This window comes from Protopterus annectens, chromosome 9.part0 (genome assembly GCF_019279795.1).
Source record: "Protopterus annectens isolate FY-2018-M chromosome 9.part0, PAN1.0, whole genome shotgun sequence".
Classification (NCBI taxonomy): Eukaryota; Metazoa; Chordata; order Ceratodontiformes; family Protopteridae; genus Protopterus; species Protopterus annectens.
In genome coordinates, this window is record NC_056743.1 from 870,928,072 (window position 1) to 870,952,041 (window position 23,970).

Sequence of the window (23,970 nt, forward strand, 5' to 3'; positions counted from 1 at the left end):
CACACGTTATCTGTTGAAGAGCTGGGACTTGTGGAAATGGGTCTCACATTTCTGATTTTGAACCCATGTGTACCTCACTAAATTTTTTACTTTAAACATTTCACAGCATGTCCAGATGCATACTTGCTCCAGTTAGTCAAAAACAGGATGTATCAACAGATGCATAGGAGTAGCATTTGGGATTCAATCAGGTTTTACTGAAATTCAGAAGCTGTCTCTGTCTATTCTTATGTAACTTGAATTGTAAATTCAGTTAAATGCTGTAGAATGAAACAGTATTAGGAATCTTATTGTCTGCACCTTAATATTTCATTACAGAAACATCCCCTTTCATTTCTGAAACTAAGAGTTTCACTTGCAGTTAAAACCCAACTCTGAAAATCATCACAGAATTTTCGAGTCTACCTTTTATGCAGATACCATTATTTCTTAGTTTTAATTATTCTGAAAGTTCCTCATATCAAAGAGCCCGGGGATCATGTCAGTCAACCTGCTAGACAGGGGCCCAGAGAAGTAAATATTGTGGGAAAAAATTTCCAGGGAATTGTTATGGCTAGGCTTGCATAGGCCTTAGGGCCGATAGCCTAGTACCAACCTATGAACCTATAAGAGCCCCTCTGTCATTTTTCCCCATGTTGTGCCTATTCCCAAGAAAGGAAGTTTACCTCCTCCCAAATCACTGATGCCAGTCTGAGCTACTTGATGTCCCTAACTTTTCGATTCTGCATTGGATAACTTATCTGGTGGATCACAGTGGGGAAAGATCAGTTTTACTCCTTCCAAATATTGTGGCATTGATCATTGGATTTCCCAACATTTTTAGTCTGGTTAGTCACTGAGAAGTAGTCCCCCAAAGATGAGCCATTATCTTAAATTTGTTCATGTCCCCCAAGTCTTCAGTGCTATAGTCATGTATGTGCACTTCCACCCATACATTCTCTAATGCCTCTGCATATACAGAAACAGGAAGAGGCATCTGACAGCCTCTTTTAGGAGGTAGATTCACATTATATCTAATGCCTTCTCCCTGGGAAATGACACCAGGCCATGGGTACAGTTTTCATTAATCCCCTAGCAGCCTTTCTGGATTTCTACCTGAGTCATTTCTTAAACTTATCTCATTAGCAGTGCAATGTACAATTTTCCTCTGGACCATAGGATGGTCCCAGAATCAATTCTGGTACAGTGGACAACTCATCTTTGGACCACGGACTGGTCCCACAATCAGCTTTCCTGAACCAGAACTTAAAGTAATAACTGAGACCACACATCAACATGCTATAATTAAGCAATAATCCATGACTGTCTGTGGGTATATCAGGATTTAACCAAAGCTAGTGTGGTTTGATTACAGGTATGAGGCCCAAGAGATTAAACAAAGCCAACCATGGATAAATCCTGATATACTGACAGAGAGGAGTGGATTATTGCTATTATTCAATAACATTAATTAAGAAAGAAATTGGTTACATTTCTTAAGTATGTGTTTCTGTAACAGTGCTTTAGTCTCTTTCTGCATTGTCTTCTCTTTGCTGAAGCACTTCACATACGTATAGAACATACATTCCCACACTTGCACAGTACATCAGTACAAGAGAAGGACTGGAGAAAGGAGCATCTCTGTTGTGTTTTTTTTTTTTTTTTTTACTATTTAAAAGAAAACAAATAGAAAATTTTACAAGGGACATTGGAATAATATGAGGAACATCAAGTATGTTTCTGTTTCTTTAGTTTTGCAGAACACACTCGATTTTTCTCATGTTTTGGTGTGTCCTCAGTATAGAATGTTATACAGCATCTGCTAATAGAAAGTCTGGCTGCTCAATGGTACTTCAGAGGACGGACTTTTTTCTCTTGGTATATTCTTGATTTACCATGGGCATGCTGGCTGGGTTATCCAATCAGCGTGCTTGTTTATGAATAATAATGATTTTGTATTGTGTAATAGAAATGTTTGCACTGCTGTCCATTTTGGTGTACTTCAACCACATGACTCATTACATTTCTGCAAGTATGGAACATATTTAACTATAAAAGCATGCAATGTCCTTCCCTGAAGCACATTATGTCAATATGATATTCACTACTAACTTTCTGACCAAAGTGCCTGTAATACTGGGTCTTGATGGGCCTTCAAACAAATCAGCTCATTACAATAACAAGCTGAATCAATGCATATCTAAGACTTTTACAAGAGGTTTTAGTTGTAATGAAGTGGACATCATCCCCAATAATAGAAGTATTTCCAATTAGTTCTACTTTCAGATTCAAACTTTATTTGTCCCAGAACTGTCTGGCAATTATCACAGACAACTAAAGCTTTGATCTGATAATGATCTGCTTCTTATGCCCAAGGTACAGGGTTTGATTCTTTCCATCTCCATTTGCTTACTATGCTTCTGTGAGCAAATCATCCAAGGATACCCCTGAAAACTAACAAGTGTATCCGGTAGGCTTGCCTGATCAACAAATATGTCAAAAAAAATGTGAACATAAAGCCTGTTATTATAATAATAGATACATAGTATTAGCCTTTGCAAAGCAGTGTAGTTGTAACTTAAGGCAGCCGTCAACCCTAGTAACAGAAGTTCTGCTTTCAAATCCCAGCTTTATTTATTCCAGAATTCTAAACCTAAGTCACTGAAAACACAAAACTAACAAAAGCGCTCTGTAAAGTAGACATTTGTGAAAGCAGTTTAACAATACGCAGTGTGCACAGAACTACTACCCTTCAATAGGAAGGCAAATGTTTTAGCATCATTTTAGAACCTTTTAAATAGTGTTGCATTGTTTTTTCAGCACAGAAAGTCTCTTTGCACCCCCAATCCTCTGCCACAAATATTCTAATCCCAGGGTTTTACAGTCTTGGAGAAAGAGTAATACCTAAATTTGAACAAGTGCTTCTCTTTGTAGAAACTTTGCAACCCTGGAGTTGTAATACTGTAGTAGGGATGGGGATGCAGATGCCATTATCCTCTGACAACAAACACATATTCATTTATAGTCTGCAGTTTTATTTAGAGACATCTAATCCATTGTTTGCACAAAAAAGAAGAAATGAAAACTGTACCTGGTGTATACATATCGTTGTCAGAGAGATAAGCAAGATTGGCTATTCCATTCTCCTGCAAAATATAAATAATATATTTAAAGAGTATGTATGATACCAGTAAAACACATAAACAAGCACAAAGCTAAGAGCATGCATTAAACTACTGTTGTAATGTTATACGTATTGTGAAAAGCAATGAGCATTTAGGATGTTTTAGTAATTTGCCATAAAAATTCAGCAATAGTTGTTACTTAAAATAGAAGGCTGCCCTGCACTTCTTATAAAAATATTACTTCTGATACCAAATTGGTATTCAGTATATTTTATCAGTTTGCATTATTTATATAAAATCATTATAGTAACTCCGTCTGTGATCAGTTTCTTGCATAATTAAAGAGCCGAGATATGCAACCTTGCCCAAAATAAATAAATTAATAGAAACTTTAGCAGGCTTCTTTGCACAATATACTTAACAAGCGGTTATAGAGTTCTTCTGAGTACAGAATTAATCATCATGAACTGGAAGGAAATGCCTGACAACAACCAGTACTCAGCACAAAAAGGATCACACCAGAACCATTTAACCTCATGAATATGTTGCCATTACTTTGTTGAAAAGTTTGAAAACAAAGATACAACTAAATTAAATAAAAATAACATACCTGACACACACAGTGCCTGGGTTGCTGAAACAGCACTGTAAATGAGTTATTACAATCTAGTAGCCCCTTAAATGTTTGTCACACAAGCCAAATTACACCCCTATTTGAGCCATGCATTATGATGGGTCATTATGCTTCTTGTACACGGAGGCCCACAATACGAACAAAATTTTATGCTTTTACAAAGTCAGCATCTGTTTTCCCTGTAGCAGTAGGGGTTACATACTATCATACTAATTTTCTGAAGGCTAGTCAGTTACCCCATTCACTCCTATAAGGCCTGTGGTAAGGAGTAAGAACATGTTTTGTTAAGGTGAACTGTCCCTTTAACCTGTAGATACCACTGTGATCTCAAGCAATCAAGTGTCCTTCAAAATATTTCTTCAAAAGTTTCCTCAGTCTACAGCCAATCTGTATTCCTTAAAACAAAACCATCAAAGAAATCTCTTGCAATTAAATTATCCGTATATGACGCCAAAGAACAAAAACAGAAAAATAAAGCTTTGGAACCATCACAAAGTTTGTTGTGTGGCAACTAGTCGTGTCATTGCAGGGATCTTTTGTATTTCCGACAATCACCAATCGATGTTAAAACATCCCTAAATGTGAAGGTACATTTATTAATAAGAACTTATTTTTGAACCTTTCACAAAAAACAAAAACAGCGCTTGAAGATAAAAATTTTATCACATAAATTTTAGAATAACTGTTTTTTTTCACCACAAATATCCATGGCATGCCATCCTTAAAGATTAAAAAATTGAACCTGAAAAAACTCACAATCAATAGCTAAAAATCCTCTGGCTAAATATGTGGAAAAGGGTATCCATAAACTCCTATAAAAATGTTCAAAAGACTTAAAAAAAGGCCAACTCAGCATGGTTGGAACCTGGCACGTGCCACCTCGACCATCATAAAATTAGTAAATAGAATAAATTCCATCCGTAACAATCGAGAAACTAAAGTCCCTCTTTTCATTTGCCTTTGACATTGTTATTCCAGTTTGAACTACTTAAAACCCTAAAATAATTGCAATAATAATAATTCCTCCATCTATGAACTACTAGAATCCCCAAGTAGCATTTGTTAACATGGAAAGGTATTTCAAAAATTTAAAACTCACTGGTTATGTTAGCCCTCTAACCCTTTACAAAGTATCATCACTTCCACAATCCTGCAATTACACTCTCACTGATCCCTCTTACAATGCCAAATCAGTTTTGAATATTTAATGTGAGGACCCATTGTATTAGTTAAAGCTTTTAACTATTTGTTACGATAAAGAGACCCTATTATTTATAACTACATTTCTGTATATAAACTCCATCGCTACGCAATAAATATGAGAGTATCACTGCGTTCGCCCCATGGTTGTGCCGGTAGGGAGGATTACTTGTCTTTAAGTGGGGAGCTTTTCTCCAGGGCCTAAAAATAAAATGGATATGTTTCCACTTTCCTTCCTCACAGTCAAATTTAAATAAAATAAAATCAATATGAGCAGAATATTCGTGCCTTGCTGGTTTCAAGGTGGTCAGCTTATTCATGCCTAATCGCCGCCATGCTGACACAACATTGTCAGACTTGGACAAGGTAAAGATACACATGCATACACATGCACACATGAATATTATACCATGACCCCCCATTAATATTCCAAAACGTTCACGCTGATTGGCCAGCGTGCACATTGTAAATCGACTTATACTAATGGAAAAAGGTCCGGTCGCCCGGACTTTTTCCATTAGTATAAGTCTCTTTTAAAACACTGTCTCGCTATGTTAAAAGAGTTTAACATAGCGACACAGGTTTAAAAAAGCAACGGAGATCTCCGTTGCTTTTTAAAACTGTCTCGCTATGTTAAACCCATTTAACATAGCGAAACAGTTTGTAAAAAGCAACGGAAATCTTGCTTTCTCCGTTGCTTTTTTAAAACCTGTCTCGCTATGTTAAATGGGTTTAACATAGTGAGACAGCTTTAAAATAAGCAACGGAGACCTCCGTTGCTTATTTTAAAGCTGTCTTGCTATGTTAAACCCATTTAACATAGCGAGACAGGTTTAAAAACGGAGAAAGCAAGATCTCCATACTACTGTTTAGCTATGTTAAATGGGTTTAACATAGCGAGACAGCTTTAAAATAAGCAATGGACATCTCCGTTGCTTATTTTAAAGCTGTCTCGCTATGTTAAACCCATTTAACATAGCGAAACAGTAAAAAGCAACGGAGATCTTGCTTTCTCTGTTGCTTTTGGCCACAGCTCTGATGTACTGCGTAGGCATGCGCAGTACATCAGAACTGCCGTGGATACCAGACAGCTGTGGAAGGGCAGCAAAGAGGCATTATACAATGCCATTATTTAAGAAAAGTAATTATTTCTTTTCTTAAATAATGTCATAGTATAATAGCAATAACCCACTTCTGGGTGTGGGTAATGCGGGATTTACCCACGGTTGTCTTTGTTTGGTCCCTCGGGCTTCACCCTTGGGACCAAACCATGCCAACCATGGGTAAATCCCACATTACCCATACCCAGGCATGGGTTATTGCTATAATAGAGGCTCCGCATGCAGTGTTCACAGACATTAAGGATGAGGGTGTCTATATACACATCAGTGTTTACACACACATAATGTGCATTATTCCTTCTGTAGCAGCTTTTTTTGGGCTGGTACACACTGGCACGGCATACCATCACCTCTGCAACCCTGTTTCTTTAACAAAAATAAATAAATAAATAATAATAAAAAACGTTTTTTTAAGGGTGTTCTTTAAGAATGCCCTTTGCGTCAGGACGCAGAAGACGTTTTGCATCTGTGCGATGTGAGACTGATCATTTACATCTTCCTGGTCTGCGTGCTTGGAATTTGAATTCCTGAAGATGTTTGGACTGTGGACCATGATTGGATAAGTGAGTGGTAGGTGTGCATGTGTTTAAGATTTTAAGAGGAGTGTGTGTGTGCAAGAAATAAGTAGCCGTGTGTGTGTGTGTGTGTGTGTGTGTGTGTGTGTGTGTGTGTGTGTGTGTGTGTGTATGTATAAGACATAGGGGTTATCTAACAGTGTAGTACCTCGTGGGCGGTACTGCGCAGGTTAGGACGTGTCCATATTGATTGGCAGGTCATAGCACATCTGAGTGACAGTGAGTGTTCCACCTTTAACGTTATACTGCTTCAACACATGTAAACATGCTGTTCCACCTTTCCCGTTATGCCTGAATAACCACTAATTTTATGTGTTTTACTTAACGTTATTTAAAACACCCATTATTCAGCAGTTATGAATGCATCAATTATGCTATCTGCTTTAACACATGTAACACCTGAATAACCATGTAACACCTGAATAACCGATAATTAACCACTAATTTTACAGTGTTACAACTAACCTGCCAAATGTTAAATTCTGGGAATGTGTTTAATTTAATGTTATTTAAAACACCTGAATAACGGGTAATTTTATAGTGTCACAACTACCTGCCACATAATAATCTGCTTTAACACATGTAACACCTGAAGAATCGATAATTAACTGCTAATTTTACAGTGTCACAACTACCTTCCACATACTAACTTGTTGACAACTATTGCAATCATGAGATTATTGAAAATAAAATAGTAACACATTGTTATAATAATCCCACCTTTGTTGCCACCTATTCAACCAGCCATGGCAATAATCTCCCCTTTTGTGCTCCACTACCTATATAATCTGTGGATGCTAGTCGTTAACCTTTACCTTGTGGTTCATTCTTGCCTCACCTACTTGAACTTCGTGTCACTGGAGAAAATGAACAGGATGGATGACACATACCTGTGCTGCATTACCTCATCGCTGAGATCGGTGATTATATTTCTTCAGTCTGTAGGAATTGTGCCGAAGGACAGACGCTGCCATCTGTGTGGATCTTGGTCATCTCTGGTTCGGCATCATGCTTCGTTCTCCTGGAGATGCACAGCAAGAAAATGTAGAAGCAAGGCAGGAATGCTCTGCTGGACATTTTTCCATAAGAGCAGGCTGCCTCTGGATACCCTGACCAAAATCATGTACTGGTGGTCAAGGAAGCTACCAATCTGCAGGCTTGCTGAGCACTTGGCAGTATCAATGACCATGCTGGTAGACTGGTATCAATTTCTCCAAGATGTCTGCAGCTGGACACTTCTGCAGGACCCCATGCTGCTCGGTGGGACAGGTCTCAAAGTTCAAATAGATGAATGCCTCCTTGTTACGGTTAAGTACAATTGTGGTCAAGTCTTAGGCAAAATGGACCGTTGGGTATTTGACATCTACGACTGTACTTAGAAATGTGGGTACCTGACATTCGTTGAGAGAAGTGATGCAGGGACCTTATTGCCAGTTATTAAGAAGCATGTCTTACCAGGCTCAGTGATTGTATCAGATGAATGGGCTGCATACAGGGGCATATCGGAACTGCCTGTGATGAACTACACACACCTTACTGTAAACCACAGTAAGAATTTTGCAGACCCTACAACTGGTGCACATACTAACGCTGTTGAGGGTATGTGGTCACATTGTAAAAAAACACAATTTAAGCAGATGAATGGGGCACTGAGGCATATGGTGGACAGTCACCTAGATGAGTTTGTGTGGTGTGAGAAATATGGAAGACATAGTGAAGACTTGTTCATGTGCCTTCTTGAACATATAAGACAGTACCAGGATGTGCACCAGGAAGAACTGGGTGTCCGTAATCATGACAAATAACTGTTTGCATGAACTGCATTTGATTTGCGTTCAATGGACTTGGTTCTGTGATTTATTGTCGGTCCAGTGTTTGTATTTGCTTTTTTTACCATTCTCATGCCTTTTGCAATATATGTAGGTATTTGTTTTACCATTATCTGGCCTTTTGAACTAAATGTAGGTATTTTTCTTTAAATAAACTTGGTTGTGGCATTAAAAATCTGTCCGGTGTTTGAATTTCATGTCTCTGCTTTTTTTGTTTAATGCTTATTGTGTGAAATTGACCGATTGCAATCAAAGGCTTTTTATTACTTTGTTTTTTTGTTTTCTAATTTCCGATTGCAATAAAATGCATTCTCATGCCTTTCGCAATATATGTAGGTATTTGTTTTACCATTATCTGGCCTTTTGAACTATATGTAGGTATTTTTCTTTAAATAAACTTGGTTGTGGAATTAAAAATCTGCTTTTTTTTGTTTAATGATTACTATGTGAAATTGATCGATTGCAATCAAAGGCTTTTTATTACTTTGTTTTTTTGTTTTATACATTCCGAATGCTTCTTATTGCTTTGTTTTATTAATCCGGTGACAGCTACATAACAGCTAATTACTATTAACGTAGCGTGGTAAGTTGTGGGCTTTTAGGGGTGGAGTTTGCTACTGCACATCCTGCGAGGTACTACACTGTTAGATAACCGACGTAGGTAGGTCTGTGCATGTGTTTGTGTATAAGAAGTAGGTAGGTCTGTATGTGTGTTTGTGAACAAGACGTAGGTAGGTCTGTGTTTGTATTTTGTGTGTGCGTGTGTGTGTGTGTGTGTGTGTGTGTGTGTGTGTGTGTGTGTGTGTATAAAAAGTAGGCAGGTCTGTGTCTGTGTGTGTGTGTGTGTATGCTGGGAGCAAACTGTAAAAAGGTTTTGGGGAGATGATACACTCAGTTATCATCTTATCAGTAAGCATCATGAATTTCTAGAACAGCAGCAGCCTGTTCAGTTAGTACTTGTTAATCAGACTCTCTGTAAGAAAAAAAAATATTTCTGTAAAGGTTCATAGGATCATAAGTAGGTACTAGGCTATTGGCCCTAGGGCCTATATAAGCCTAGCCCAAAGGTACCTTGGCTTTCGCCACCCAAGAAAATTATTTTCCTGTGCCCCTATCGAGCAGAGCCATAGAACTGATGATTGGTGAATTTCCTATCTCCCATCCAATCATCGAGATTTTTCTTGAAGAGTGCTAATGAGGAGCTTTGTTTGATATAGATAGGTAGTTTGTTCCAGAGTATGGGAAGTCTCTGGGACAGGAATCTATCCCTCCAGCATGTTCTGTTTATTGTGGTGACAAAGTTTAGGTCCCTAGAGCGTGTAGCTCAGAGGGATTGGGATTTCTTTAAGTGGAGCATATCCAACAGCTCTGGGTTTGACATAGCTTTGTATGTTAGGCAGAGATTTTCTCTGAGTAGGCGATATGCAACGGAGTAAAGCTGGAGTTTTTTGAGACGGTCTGCATAGGGCATCTGTTTCAGGCTGGTAATCCTCTTTGTCAGGTATTTCTGCGGCCTTTCCAGTTGTTGTAGATGTCTTGTGAGGTACATACCAAAAGAGGCGTTGTACTCTATAATGAGTCTAATGAGTGACAAGTAGAGGGGAACAATGACTTCTTTTTTCCTGGATGAGAAACCTTTTGTGATGAGGTGTGCCACGTAGAAGGATTTCCTGACTACTGTGGCAGTGTGATTATCAAAGGAGAGACTACTGTCCGCCTGTGTCCCATGGTCTCTTATCACACTTTTGGTGTTAAGTAGACTACTGCCTATGTGGTAGTTCATGGGTACAGAGTTTTTACCAAAAGGGATGACAATGCACTTTTTGGCATTGAGCTTGAGGCCATGGCTTTGACACCAGGCATCTGTCTCAGTGAGGCTCTTTTGTAGGATGTCCACATCATTAGGAGTTTTGATTATGGCTCTTAGTTTGCAATCATCTGCGAACTTCGTTAGCCAAAGATCTTCTGTGTTAGCCTGTATTTCAGATAAGTAGATACCAAACAGGAGAGGACCCAGGACTGAACCCTGTGGTACTCCACTGTTAACTGGTCTGAGGTTGGATTTGGAGTCTGCTACTTTCACAGTGTGGGTTCTGTCAGTGAGCCAATTGGGAACCCATCTTGTGACATAGGGATTTATAGCTAGTTTAGTGAGTTTATCTATAATTCCAGAGTGGGGGTTGGTGTCGAAAGCCTTGGCAAGATCTAGATAGGCTGTGTGAACCACCTTACCCTCATCTATGGCTTTGGTGACCGCTTCAAAGAAGTCTGTCAGATTTAGAAGACATGATCTGCCTTTTACAAACCCGAACTGAGTGGGGTCCAGAGTTTGGAGATTACCAATGTCATTGTTTATAAGTTCCATGATGATACATTCCATAGCCTTGCAGACCAGGCTTGTCAGGCTAATGGAGCAGTAGTTCCCGGGGTCCGTGGTGGCTCCCCCTTTGTGGAGTGGGATAACCATCGCTGTGTGCCATTCAGTGGGCATAAAGCCTGAGGTGAGGCTATGATTGAACATGGTACTTAGGTGGGGTGTCAGTTTGTTCTGTAGTTCATGTAGAACGCAGCCTGGGATGTTGTCAGGTCCCATGGATGCGGTGTTCTTGGCTTTGGAGAGCGTGGTTTTTACCTGTGCACACGTGATTACAGGAACTTTGCATTGAACAAAAATTAAGCTGCAGTCACTTATTTTTCTTTCCCTTATGAGTGATTCTGTACAATGAGCATTTTTTTCTCAGAATGTTTACATTAAGCAGATATTTCCTTCAGTCCAACATTCTTGAATCTTAAGCTCCAAACATTTTAAGCTGTTTTCTGGCAGACGTAGCTGCTAGTTTGAGTCAGCTGAAGAAATGAAGGACTCTGAGCTCTAACATTAAAAGGATCTCATTATGTAAGAAGCAAAAATAAAAGATCGTTTTGTGAGTTTCATATCCAGACACTATAGCAATTACCTAGGTAGTGTTTTCAGGAACATATTTCTTTCAGAAAACCATTAATGGTAAAACCACAGCTATTCATGTCTTTATGAAATCTTTTTCTTTATAATTATTATCACTGAATCATCATAGAATATTACTAAAATCTGTTGTTTATGACATCTTCATATCATATGGACGTTTTTAAGATTACTATTAATGGTAATTAATTACTACCTTACTGGCAGTGTTTTCTATAGTATCTTTGGTACCATATTCCATCTCTGAATGTGTCTGAAAACCTCTTAGCTACCAGACTGGTAGGTAAGACTGAAGGCAGTATGGATTCTCTGTATGCACAGGAAATAAGTGACTGCAATTGCAGGGAGTCATACTTGCTTTGTGTTTTTGGATTGTTATTCTGTCAGTAATCACTGAAGTGATCGTGTTCAGCATTGATTGTCTTACATAGGTATATGTATGTTGTGTTGTGTGCATGTATATATATATATATATATATATATATATATATATATATATATATATAAAATATATGTGTGTGTGTGTGTGTTTCTCAGTTTACCATGTAGCCTTTTTGTTACATTGGACAGCCTCAGATGTGCAGGGATAGGGTTTTCAATTGCATAGTTGTCTGCCTTTTCCTTAGAGTTGTGAGACTGTGACTTAGTATATTTCAGTAAGCAGTTGTAGACAGGGAGTTCCTCCCAGCAAAAGCAGTGTCTTTTATGAGACTCTCATAAGCAGACCAGTTCTGTCACTCACCAAGGCCTAGTGAAAACAAAGCTTGCTGTAGGTATTACTTTTAAGTTATAAGCTGCCACTTAAGTCTTGCAGCTTATTTGTTTCCACAATGATTCCTTCACATCCTTGTTAAACTACACCCAGATGAATACAAGCAGTGGTAGCTTTGTCCAGAAGAAAAACAAAGTAAATGTATTTTTTGCAGGGTAGCAAGCAACTGCCCCCAATATGGTACTTCACCCACCATTTACTTATATGTTATAATGTCACGCTTCTACAAGTGTGAAAAAAGAGAAAACTAAAAGAAAATTGCAAATAACTGCTGGAGCTGTAACAGAAACAGCTCTGACAATGATTTTCTAACAGAAAAACTAAATGATGAGGTGCCACTCATTCAGTTGTGTTCAATGAATTGTAACCTGAGGTAACAGTTTAGTGGGTTCTGTAATATGGAGAATGAATGGCCAAACATAAGTCCGAGATGGCTAGTTCTGTGAATATTCCCATTTATTTGATGTATGGTGATCTCAGAGTTGTTATATGTAAATTCAGTGTGTCTGTGTGTGTGGGTGGGCTGCCTCCAATATTAGGGGTGCACAGGGATTTGCCCCCTTGCATAAATCAAGTTGAAAACTGATATTCAATATTTTGTCTTTTTTTTTTTTGGTGTGCCAGCACTTGGCATTAGGCAGCTACCACTTCCTTTTCACACTTGACCATTGGTGAGGAAGCTGTATATTTATATATCCTTCTAGATGAGAGCACTGACAAAAAACATGAAGCCAAGTAACCCTAAGTCTCCACAATGCCAACTCAAATCACTTACTCCAAGAAAAACATAGTGCAACCTAACTAGCAGGTAGAAGTATTTGTGCAGGCATCGCCATGTGAAAATTCTAAAAATTTGATTATTTTGCATCTGTAGAAAGCAAACATATTCTTTTTCTTGTAACACTAATTATATGAACATCTAACAAATGCTGTCAGCTATTAATTAACAACAACAAGCTTTTTTGTTACAGAAATTGTTTTGTAAGTCTTATTTACAAGCTGCATATGAGAGCCAGCCTCTTCCCTACTTTGCAGTAAAATATTTTTGCCACTAGGACATTGTTTCACCTCATGTTGTGTCAGCATGGATTTTAGAAGCCTATTCACAAGAGCTGCATATATCTAATAACCAAAAATGCAAAGCCCTGCAATATTCTCAGGACAATGCAAAGCCCTGCAATATTCTCAGGATCAGATGTTGTCACGTGATGGTTGAGAGAGAGAGAGAGAGAGAGAGAGAGAGAGAGAGTGAGAGTGAGAGTGAGAGTGAGAGAGAGTGAGAGTGAGAGTGAGAGTGAGAGAGAGAGAGAGAGAGAGAGAGAGAGAGAGAGAGTCCTCAACTACACATTCATTTTGAAGAGGTGCGCAGTCTGGGCAGTATGATGAAGGGAGGGGTTGTCTACCAAGACTGATGATACTATACCTTTTAGCATTTAGTTTGAGCCCATTTTTTATACGCCAACAGATTTCTAGGGAGATTTCATTCTGGTGGGTTTGGGTGTCATAGGGTCATCTATCAACAGCCTCCAATTCACAATTGTTTGCAGACTTTGTTAGACAGAGGTGTTGGTTCTCTGCTTGGAGATCTGAGATGTAAATATCAACCAGGAGAGATACCAAACCTGAGCCCTGAGGGACACTGCTGGTCACTTTCATACTTAATGATGATGACCCATGCACTATGTGGGTTCGATCTTTCCGGTCGTTTACTCTGCATTTTACCAGATATGGGTTGATTTTTAAAGCATTTAGCTTTTGTCACTATCTATAGCCTCCTTAACCCTTTCAAAGAAATTTACTAGATTAAATAGACAGGATTGACCCTTCACAAAGCCAAACCATTGGGATTCAAGTCTAACAAGATTCTTAAGACCATAGCTTATGAGGTCACTTGTACTATGCTGTGTGGCTTTGCATATGAGGCTTGTCAGGCTGATAGGTCTGTAACTACCCAGGTCAGTTGTAAGGCCACCCTTATGGAGGGGCATCACCACTGATGTGCACCACTCATCAGGGACAAAACCTGTAGCTATATTTAAGCTAAACCGTTTCAGGAGTGTGCCTGTAAGGGCACGTTTAACACAATTAATGAAAAAACTAATAAAGAGAAAACAAAAAAAGTGGAACTGACTACCACAGATAAGAACATAAAACAGACAAGCACTTTATTAAACAGACAAGCACTTTCAAGCAACAGCTCTTCCTCAGGTCTAATCACAATAAAAACACACATGAAAACTCTAATAATAACCAAAACCAACCAATTAAAACCTAATATAAAAATCAATGAAGAAGTCTCTGCCCCTTAAGGGCTGCTTTCAATGGAAGAATTCAAACCTTGGGCTTTGCCAGCCTCCAAAGTAGCTATCCAACACATTTTGGCTATTTGGCTATTTCTGTTCTATTAATTAACCCCCCCCCCCAAATTCACATCGATCACTTGTAATACTATTAAAACAAAACCATGTTCTGCATACATTTTAATATGCCCCACAAGGCATTAGTCAATTTCTGACACTGAATATCACTCAAGTTATGTAATACACATTCTTTAAAGTGTCTATTACTTTTGCCAACATAAAAAGCAGTACATTCATGACACTAAGCCAAGTATATAATATTCTGAGCTTTACAGTCTGCATATCCTTTAAAAGAAAATACTTTACCTGATGTCAAATGTATAAATCTATTCTCAGTGGACACATACTTACAAGCATAACAATTCCAACAAGAAAATCTGTCCACTCTGTCACTCACAATAGAGCTCCTAACCCTGGGACCATAGCAGATCTCCGTTTTAAAGGCACATTGCTCTTAAAACCAAAACAAGGGTTGTCCCCCATGACAGGCCTAATATGGTCATCTGATGTCAAAAAGCTCCACATTATTATTAAAAGTCAATGCCAGTCAAGGTATTCTGCTCCTCACAACCTTGCTTTCCCTTCGTGGTACACTAGACCACGAAGCTATAGCAAAAAAGGGTTTGCCCCTTGTAGTTCTTAACTCATCAATCTCTGTAGCAACCCTTTTGGCATTTGACTGAGAATAACCTCTATGAACTAAATTATGGGTAAGATCAGTCACTGCTTCTCTATACATCTGGTCATCCATATGCAAATGGGAATTCCTAAGCATCTTTCCCTTCGCGATGTTGTTAAATACATAACCCAGATGCATACTTGTCCTATGCAACAGGTGATTCTTCCAACATGATTTCCTTTAAAGTTGGGTACCCACATGACCATCAGATCCAATAAAAAGGCATACGTCCAGGAAATCAATGGTTTCCCTGGAGCATTGCTTGGTGAATCTCAAGAAACTCATAATGTTCTCCAATCGAAATATAAACGTATCCAACATTTCTGTGGTGCCATATCATCTACAAAGTGCTTGTAGAATTTGATACTATCAGAAAATCTATTTTCACCCAAATATATACTTATCTTCCCAATGGGTCATAACTATATTGGCTTAGTTATTGGCACATGAAGTTCCCATGGTTACTGCCTTATTCTGTAGCTAGAACTCACCATAAAAACTGAGTACATTGGAGTCTAAGATCATTTCTAACAAGGTACAGATCACATTAATAACAGTAGTACTCACTCTTCTCATGAAGAAAAGCCCGAATTGCATCAAATCCATCCTGGTTCAGAATAACTGTAAAGAGGGTTGCACATCCATGGTTATTAATAAAGGATCCCTAAATTCTACATGATCACCAACATACATATATAAAGTCTCCAGGAACTGTTTAGTCTCCCTTAACACACTTGATGCTTTACCTAACAATGGTCTCAATTTATGTTCCCAAGAAATAGACATCGATTCAGTGACCCATCCACTGCCTGCCACTACTGGGCACATCGGGGGGAGGGTCATTAATATATTTATAGATATTGGGCAAACCATTAACACTGGCTATCACAGATTCTTCAACTACCAAGTAATGATACTGCTGTTGTGAAATCATGCCAGTCAACATGTCATAGAGATTGTCATATACCCGAGTAGTAAGTCTATCCGCATCACTAAAAGTAGTCCTGGTATAGGTCTCATCTTTGCTCAAGAACTCTTTCATCTTCCTTAAATAATATTCAGTATCCATGATGATAGTGGCCCTTCCCTTATCAGCAGGGCATATCCATATCAAAGGGTTACTGTGTAGATCTTGTAAAGCTGCCTTCTCTTCTCGGATAATATTATAAAACTGGTGATGCCTTTTACCATTGAGCTCAATGAACAATTTTCTCTTACAAACTTTCACAAAGATCTCTACATTATGATATAGTTGTGGAATAAAGAAGCTGGGTGTCCTTAAAATATTAAGACTGGCCTCATTATCACTGGAAAAAATACTGCACAACCTAATGCTCCTGGCAAAAAGTCTTAAGTTAAGCATGACTTGACTAATCCTAATCAGTTTCAAAGGCATAAAAGAGAACCCTTTATTTAACAATGAAGGATGGTGTTTATTCAAGACAAAGCTAGACAAATTCAGCACCAAAGAATTTATATACATTTCCACTTGCCCAAAACAGTTTGCCCTCCTGACACCTTCCTCCTCTTGCGACCTCTGATCACTGACCAGTTCCCTAGTGTGCTCCGATTCTGTTTCACTGACACAACTAACTCAGGAAAGAAGATGTATGAGAAGGGACCTAATAACACCCAGTCTTCCATATAATAATCTGAGCTCACGTTCTCACAAATTCAGAGTACATTTGCATAAAGTAATTTCAAAAGATACAATCCTTCTTCATCATTAACTGAACATACCAAAAAGGACATTTTTATGTCCTCTTTAGCTGACATAAATACCCCCAAGTGCAATTGCACAGCTCTAAAATAAAGTTCAGAATCTGAAAGAGTCAAACTTCTCATTTGTAGAGAATGCAAGGTTCTCCTATATAACCATGTGTTTACCATTATTACAGAGTAAATTATTTATCTGGTTTCTCACTTATTAAGAAAACTGAATAGGGGATTAACCAGAAGAGTCTGAAAAGATTTCCATTTCTGTAGAAACTACTTAGCCTTTATTAATATCAGAGCATAAATAAGGGCTGCATTTCCTGAAGAGGTTGAGCTAATATAATCACCTCAAAATATCTAAGACAAGTTACTTGCCAAAGATAAGGAAACCTAGCCTGCATATCAACAGAAATGTAATAATAAATGACAACAGCTCTAGATTTTGACATCTACCAGATGGCTAGCTTTTTGTCCAAAATCTATTAGAAGATTAAAAACACTGAGGCAACTCCCTTTCAAGATTAGTTACATAGACCAGTAGATCATCAGAAAAACAACACTAACTTTAAGGTTACCTTTTCTATAACTAACCAGAGGAGATGCAGGGTGGCCCTTTTTAACACCTCTAAATAGAGCACAAACAATAAAGGTGAAAAAGACCAAACTTGTCTGATATATTGGGTTAAATAAAAAAACAATTTGATGAGTTAGTGACTCCCCTGATTCTTACAACAGAATTACAGCTTAACAAAATGATCAGGAAAACCCTTAAAATTTCACACCTTAAATAGGTGCATCCAAGTTATTTTATTAAATACTATTTTGGCACCCATAATGATTAAGAGGAAAAGGTATCACGCAGCATCGTGATCATTTTTATACAGTTATCAATATTTGCCTCCCCTCTCAGAAATCTATACTGATTCATACCTGCCAAAGGTAGTAAAACTAATGCAACTTAAACAGTCATTATCACCATAAAGGGTATGTTTGATTTATAACAGAGATAATTCATAGGTGGACAACAACTCAAGATCTGTGCCTTTATTTGGCAACACCACAAGTATTGCATATCTTTAGAGGATTTATGAATAATTCCTTTCTGATTATTAACACTTTTTATCGATATCCCTTATAAGACAGAAACTCGGTATCATAATTGATATAATGTTAAAGCTGCAATAAGTTTAACCAGTTCTGTTAAAATGGTTAATGGCAGGAATATGGGCACCCAAAATATTTACCCTTAGCTTGTATTCCAGTGCTCACGGATTCAAAATATTATGTCATATTAAAGAAATCTCCCTGGCTGTAATCAGCACTTGGAGCTCTACCAGAGTGTAGCAAACCCTAAGGTAATGAGACATAAAAAGAATGACTGAGCAATTGCAGTACCAGTGCCCATGTAGCTTTTTTTTTTAGCTTTGAGCTGGTACAGAGGTATAAACCTATGGCTGATATGTCAATATTGCCTCCAGGTTCAGGTTGAAATGGGTCCATTAGCTTTTGTTTGCTTTTAAATAAACTCAAGTGGTTAACTAAACCACACTACTGATTGTGACTTCAGGGTGAAATGGGTCCATGTGGTGGTGTGTCTGATCTCTTTGGGAAAAGTACATTTTGTTTAAACTACTCTACTGATTGTGACTATTTTATTATGGATTTTTAGTATTTATTATAATTTGAGTAAGAATTGCTTTGGTTTTACTCAAGTGAGAGTAAAGAAAATACCTAGCCATTTCTTCACCTCTGATTGCTGTAGAACCCTAAAATATGTTGTTTTGCTGCTGGCCAGTGGGCTCATTTGAATATCTTTATCCTTTCTGTGCTGTTAGAAGTTGCTCGTGTTTGCACGACCTTGTGTTGATTTACTCAGAGTTGCTCAATGCTAAGCAACCACACTACTGATTATGACTATTTACACAGGAAAAGTACCAATATTGAAGTACCTGAGATAAGTAATTTTTTATACTTACTGAGTTACTGTGATTGCTTTGCTCTTACCTTTGGTATTTATTGCAATGTAAGCGAAAAAAGCTTTGGTTTAATTCTGGCGAGAGTAGAGAAAGAACCTAGTCCATTCTAGGCCTTTGATTGCTGTAGAACCTTGGTGTGCTATTTTGCAAGTGGCCAGTGAGCTTGTTTAAATATCTTTTCTAGGCTGTTATAAATTGTCTGCATTTGTGGGGAGCTGATCTTTGTGTAGCCCCATTTAAGTGTGCAGTGTATAGATGCAGGCACTTAGATCCTTAAATTTCTCTACCTTTCTCCACAATTCTCTAGTGTACATACTACTTGGCAATTGCACAATGAGGCCCTGGTTTGCACTAGGATGGATGTTGCTACTTTTGTGTAGATGTAGAATATTTTTCTAGACAGATAACACTTCACTAAATTAACTCTAGACCTCATAGACACTACTCCACCTTCAGCTAAAATTAATAAGCACCTGAAAACATGGATTTACACTTTCCAACTGTCTCTTTCACCAACACAATGAAATAGGCATCCTGAGACAATGCAGTAATTGTTTTATCTTTACTGACAACTACCTATTATTTAAACTGAAACAGTGTGTGATAGATGTAGTTATATAATGTTATTGGAGACAAAGCTCTCATGCAAAGCCAGAACAAATAACAATCGGGTTGTACTACACAACACCACACTAAACCAATCACACACAGCGTAGAACAACACAGATCTACACATGCTGAAGGTTTTATAAATAACTTACCTATACTACAAAGGTCTTCAAAATATAACCCAAGAAATAAGTATCCTCAACCTCACAAAGCCACAATGCAGGCAGAGCTCCCCATGAAACATGCAGTTAAGACTCACAGTGTCTCAGGGCAAAAGTCCATAAGGTAAACATTCACACAATCCAGTATCCTAGTCATAGGTGAATCCATAGTGAGACACATTGATGCAATGCTCACCAGGCTATACAAGGAGAGGGTCACAGTCCAGGTGCCAGGATTTGCTACATCATGCATGCACTCAAGTCATTGTACCACAGATACATATGACACAAACATAGGGCACATGGGTGTAAATGACCCGAGATAAACTTCTGTGGACTATATGAAAAGAAATTTGATGGAGCTCTTGGAATGTGTGTCCTAGGCAGGTATGACTCTAACCTTGAGCTGCATTCTACCATCACTAAGAATGATGCCACAATGTGAATAAAAGATTATTGACTTCAACAACTGGCTTAACTTTTAATATAATTCAAAGGGGATCTGCCTGGGAGGAGATGGTAGATAGTATAAACTGCTTTGCCAGGGATGCCCTCCATCTTTCCCCTCAAGGCTTTAATTTATGGCTAAATCCTTATCTACCTGCATAGTGCCTTTTTTAGGCAATGTCAGTCTTCTAAAAGCGTCCAACATAGCAAAACAGAAACTGGATAACATAAAGGTACTGCTTCTCAATGCTAGGAGTCATTAACAAAAAAACTCTATTCCCTATAAGCACTTCTTACCCTGGAAAACATGGATGTTTGTATTGTCACAGAGACCTGGTCCAAGACCAATGACAGCACTTCATTAGTGCAAGGTTTTAGTGCCTACCACACATCCAGGCCCACTGTATCAGATGAAGGCATTGAAGGTGTCAACATACTCTACAAAAGCACTTCCCCTCTAGACTTGTTAGGTGAGATAATGACCTAAAACTTCTATAAATTCATCTTACTATAAAAAAACTCTTGTCATTTCATAGCTAACTACAGGACCCCTTCTATGATCCCCTCAGCTGAGACCTCCTACCGAACTATAATGGAGTCCCTGTGCATTAAGCCAAACACCATTCTCCTGGGAGACTTCAACTACCCTTCCTCTAACTGGAAGACCTATACAACCTCAAACATGTATGCACAGGGACTAGTTCATCTGCACCCCAACCAGGAGTGAGTGTATCCTAGACTTGATCTTTACCAATATGGGGCATGTTTGCTCCCTTCCAATTGTAACTTCTTTGGTCAAATCAGACCACAAAGTCAGTCGTATTCGCCATAAGACTTAAGTCAGAAGCATCTTCCAATACCTTGGTAATTAAATATTATGCTAGGGCTAATCTGCTAAAACTGAAAACGGCCTTGCTAAATTCAAAATCCCTTTCCAACTTGATGACCTCTCTGCTTATACAGAATCCTCTACTGCTAAATTCTATGCACATGTAGATAGATGCATTCCTTCCCCTCTGAAGTAAATACAATGACAATTTGAAAAGAAACCCAAGTACAATACATATGGTGGAACCCAAATATAAATGGGTCTATAACAAAAAGAAAAAAAAAACAATGCATGCAAAAATAAGTTTATTTCACAAGATGCCGGAACTTAACAGGGAATACCAGCCCTTAATGAAATCGGCAGTAAAAATAGCCACCCATACAAAGGATAACAACAAAGTCTTATTTTACTGTGTTAGAAACCTCAGAAACAATGCTTACAACTGCACAGAGCTAATAGTTAATGGTATCACACTGAGACCCAGAGAACATGCACAATCGAATACTAGTCAAATTTAGCTCAAATTTCATCCCCCTCCTATATTCCCAGATCACATACCTACATTGATATCCACTTCAAAATCTCCCAAGAACAAGTCTTAAAGGCACTGTAGAAGGCCAGAACACTACTTCTATGGGGCTGGATAACAGCTTGAAACAGGACTTATCAGACGTCCAATATGGAGGCTACTCAATAACAGCCTCCCAATAGTCTTTGTGCAGGATGAATGGAGGATAGTAACAGTCATTCTCTAGCACAAGGGTGTGGTGTCAATGGACCTGGATCCTGACCAGCCTCATTTGAAAGGCTATGAAAATCTTACTATGAAATTCATAGATGACATGACCTACGAAATCTTGATCCAAGCCAGTTTGGAGTCATCATTGCTGAATCCTGACTTCTCAGTCTGGTTAATTTATTCAAGAAGATTACTGAAACAATGGAAAAGAGCAAATCAGTATATACACTGCATATCTAGACTTCACAAATGCATTCAACACCATCCCACACTCAGGTATCAAATAAACTTTCCCAGGCAAATCTAAATCCCTATGACACCTGATTTGTTGGATAGCAAACTGGTTAAAAATAGGACAATATCCTCCAAGAGAGTTTTTCCCAAGCAAATAGCTGGTGTAAAAGCCATGGACTAAAACTAAATGCCAAGAAATTAATAAGAGTATCCTTCAGCATGCCTGACCTATCTTGTAGCTGTTACATAGACAACACACCCTAGAAAGCTGATCCTATAGTCAGGGATTTGGGAACTCATGTTGACAATGCTCTGTACTTTGACTACCATGTATCCACTGTTGTGAGGAAGTCCTTTTCCTTGCACATATCTAAGGGTATGGCATCCAGGTCCAAGGATGTAATCTCTCATCAGACTGATTACTGAATAAAATGCCCTTATTGGTATGTACCTGTCCAAATATTTGTCACAACTGGAATGACCACAGTGTTTTTCCCTAAAAAATCAAAGGCTTGAGTCAATAAAAAACTATTCAGACAATCTCCAAGCCTTGTCTCTCTTCTCGGTATTCTACAGGTTTTTAAGAGGTGACCTCTGCCTCGTGTATAGTGTCTTAACAGACCATGTCCTGTCAGACCTGTTACACATTCGCAAGTCCAATGGTAGGGTCTCAATCTATTTTGCATTATAATTAAGACATGCTGTGGGGAGAAGCAGGTATCACAGAGAAAAAGAATTTGACACAATTGTATTTCACTCTATTCAAACGTCAGTGAATGGATAGGAAACCATAAATTCTCCATCAGTTTACCACCCATGTTCCTCATAGATAGGATCAACAAATAAGTGCCTTTACACATCCCTATTCTGCCCACCTCTGGGTTATTCATACAGAAGAAAAGGCTAAAACGTCCATGGGAATGTAAGGCTAGGCTTCTTAAGATCCTCACAGATCAAAAGACTAGTAAGTACCTATGAATATTTAAAAAATACCCCGATCCATATACATTATAACACCTCAAATCCACGGTGAAAACCAACTCTCACATCCATAATACAGGTAGTTATACAAGTATGTATATATATATATATATATATATATATATATATATATATATATATATATATATATATATATTATGATGGGCAGACAAAAAAGGAGTCATCTTCACTACTGCAGTCCACCACAAAAAGCAGATTATGGGAGGAGGGGATAAACACACACCAAAACAGAAATCCTACTTTAACCCTGAGCACATTTGTCCCTGGATCATAGTAGTCATGTGATTGACAGGTGAGATGCAACTTGACACATTAGTCTCTTGCTGCACAAAAAATTTGTGCTGTTCTCAAAATCCTTGGACTATCAAGCAAGCATTACCACATACCACCCCAATACAAAATAACTACTGCTCTCAGTGTTGAATGTCTCTCACGGACCCAGTACAAGAGGCAAGTGAAAAAGAAAATCCACTGAAAAACAAAGGTAAGCATTCACTATCCTTTATTATGACACAGACCATATATCAGCAGCAATTAATCTTATCATTGGAGCATGCTAACTATATTTCAGTATGGTGATTTGTCAGCAATTCCCACAGGAAACCACTGCAGCAGTCAGAGGTTCATAGGTGTATACTAGGCTAACAACCACTGGGGCCTTTTTAAGCCTAGCCATGCATTCCAAATCTCTGACAAGTTCTGGTACCCTTGATAAGTGTAAGTATGGGACTGGGAGATGAAACATTTACAAGCAGGGGCCTGGGAAATGAACCATTTACAGGCTGCTTGTGTCCATTAGGGACATAGATGCCAAACCAAGGATGAATTTCCTGTTCCACATCGAGTTGTCCAAGTTACACCTGCATTGGGTTAGGGAGGAACTCTACTTCATATGGATGGGGAGCCTGTTCCAGAGAAGGAATAGTCTTTGGGGTACATACCTGTCTCTCCAGCAGGTCCTATTTATATTATAGGTAATGTTTAAGTCTTTATAATAGGTAATTCTTGTGCTGTTTGCTTT

General features: G+C 38.3%; 1 protein-coding gene across 1 annotated transcript in view; it reads right to left on the reverse strand.

Annotated features, from left to right (window-relative positions):
- The window catches only part of LOC122811624 (solute carrier family 26 member 10-like), a 443,093-nt gene that overhangs the window by 179,618 nt on the left and 239,505 nt on the right, over positions 1–23,970 (reverse strand). Inside the window, exon 14 of the mRNA XM_044083596.1 lies at positions 3,071–3,125. Coding sequence (XP_043939531.1) covers positions 3,071–3,125 — 55 coding nt within the window. The remainder of the gene's footprint in view (positions 1–3,070; positions 3,126–23,970) is intronic.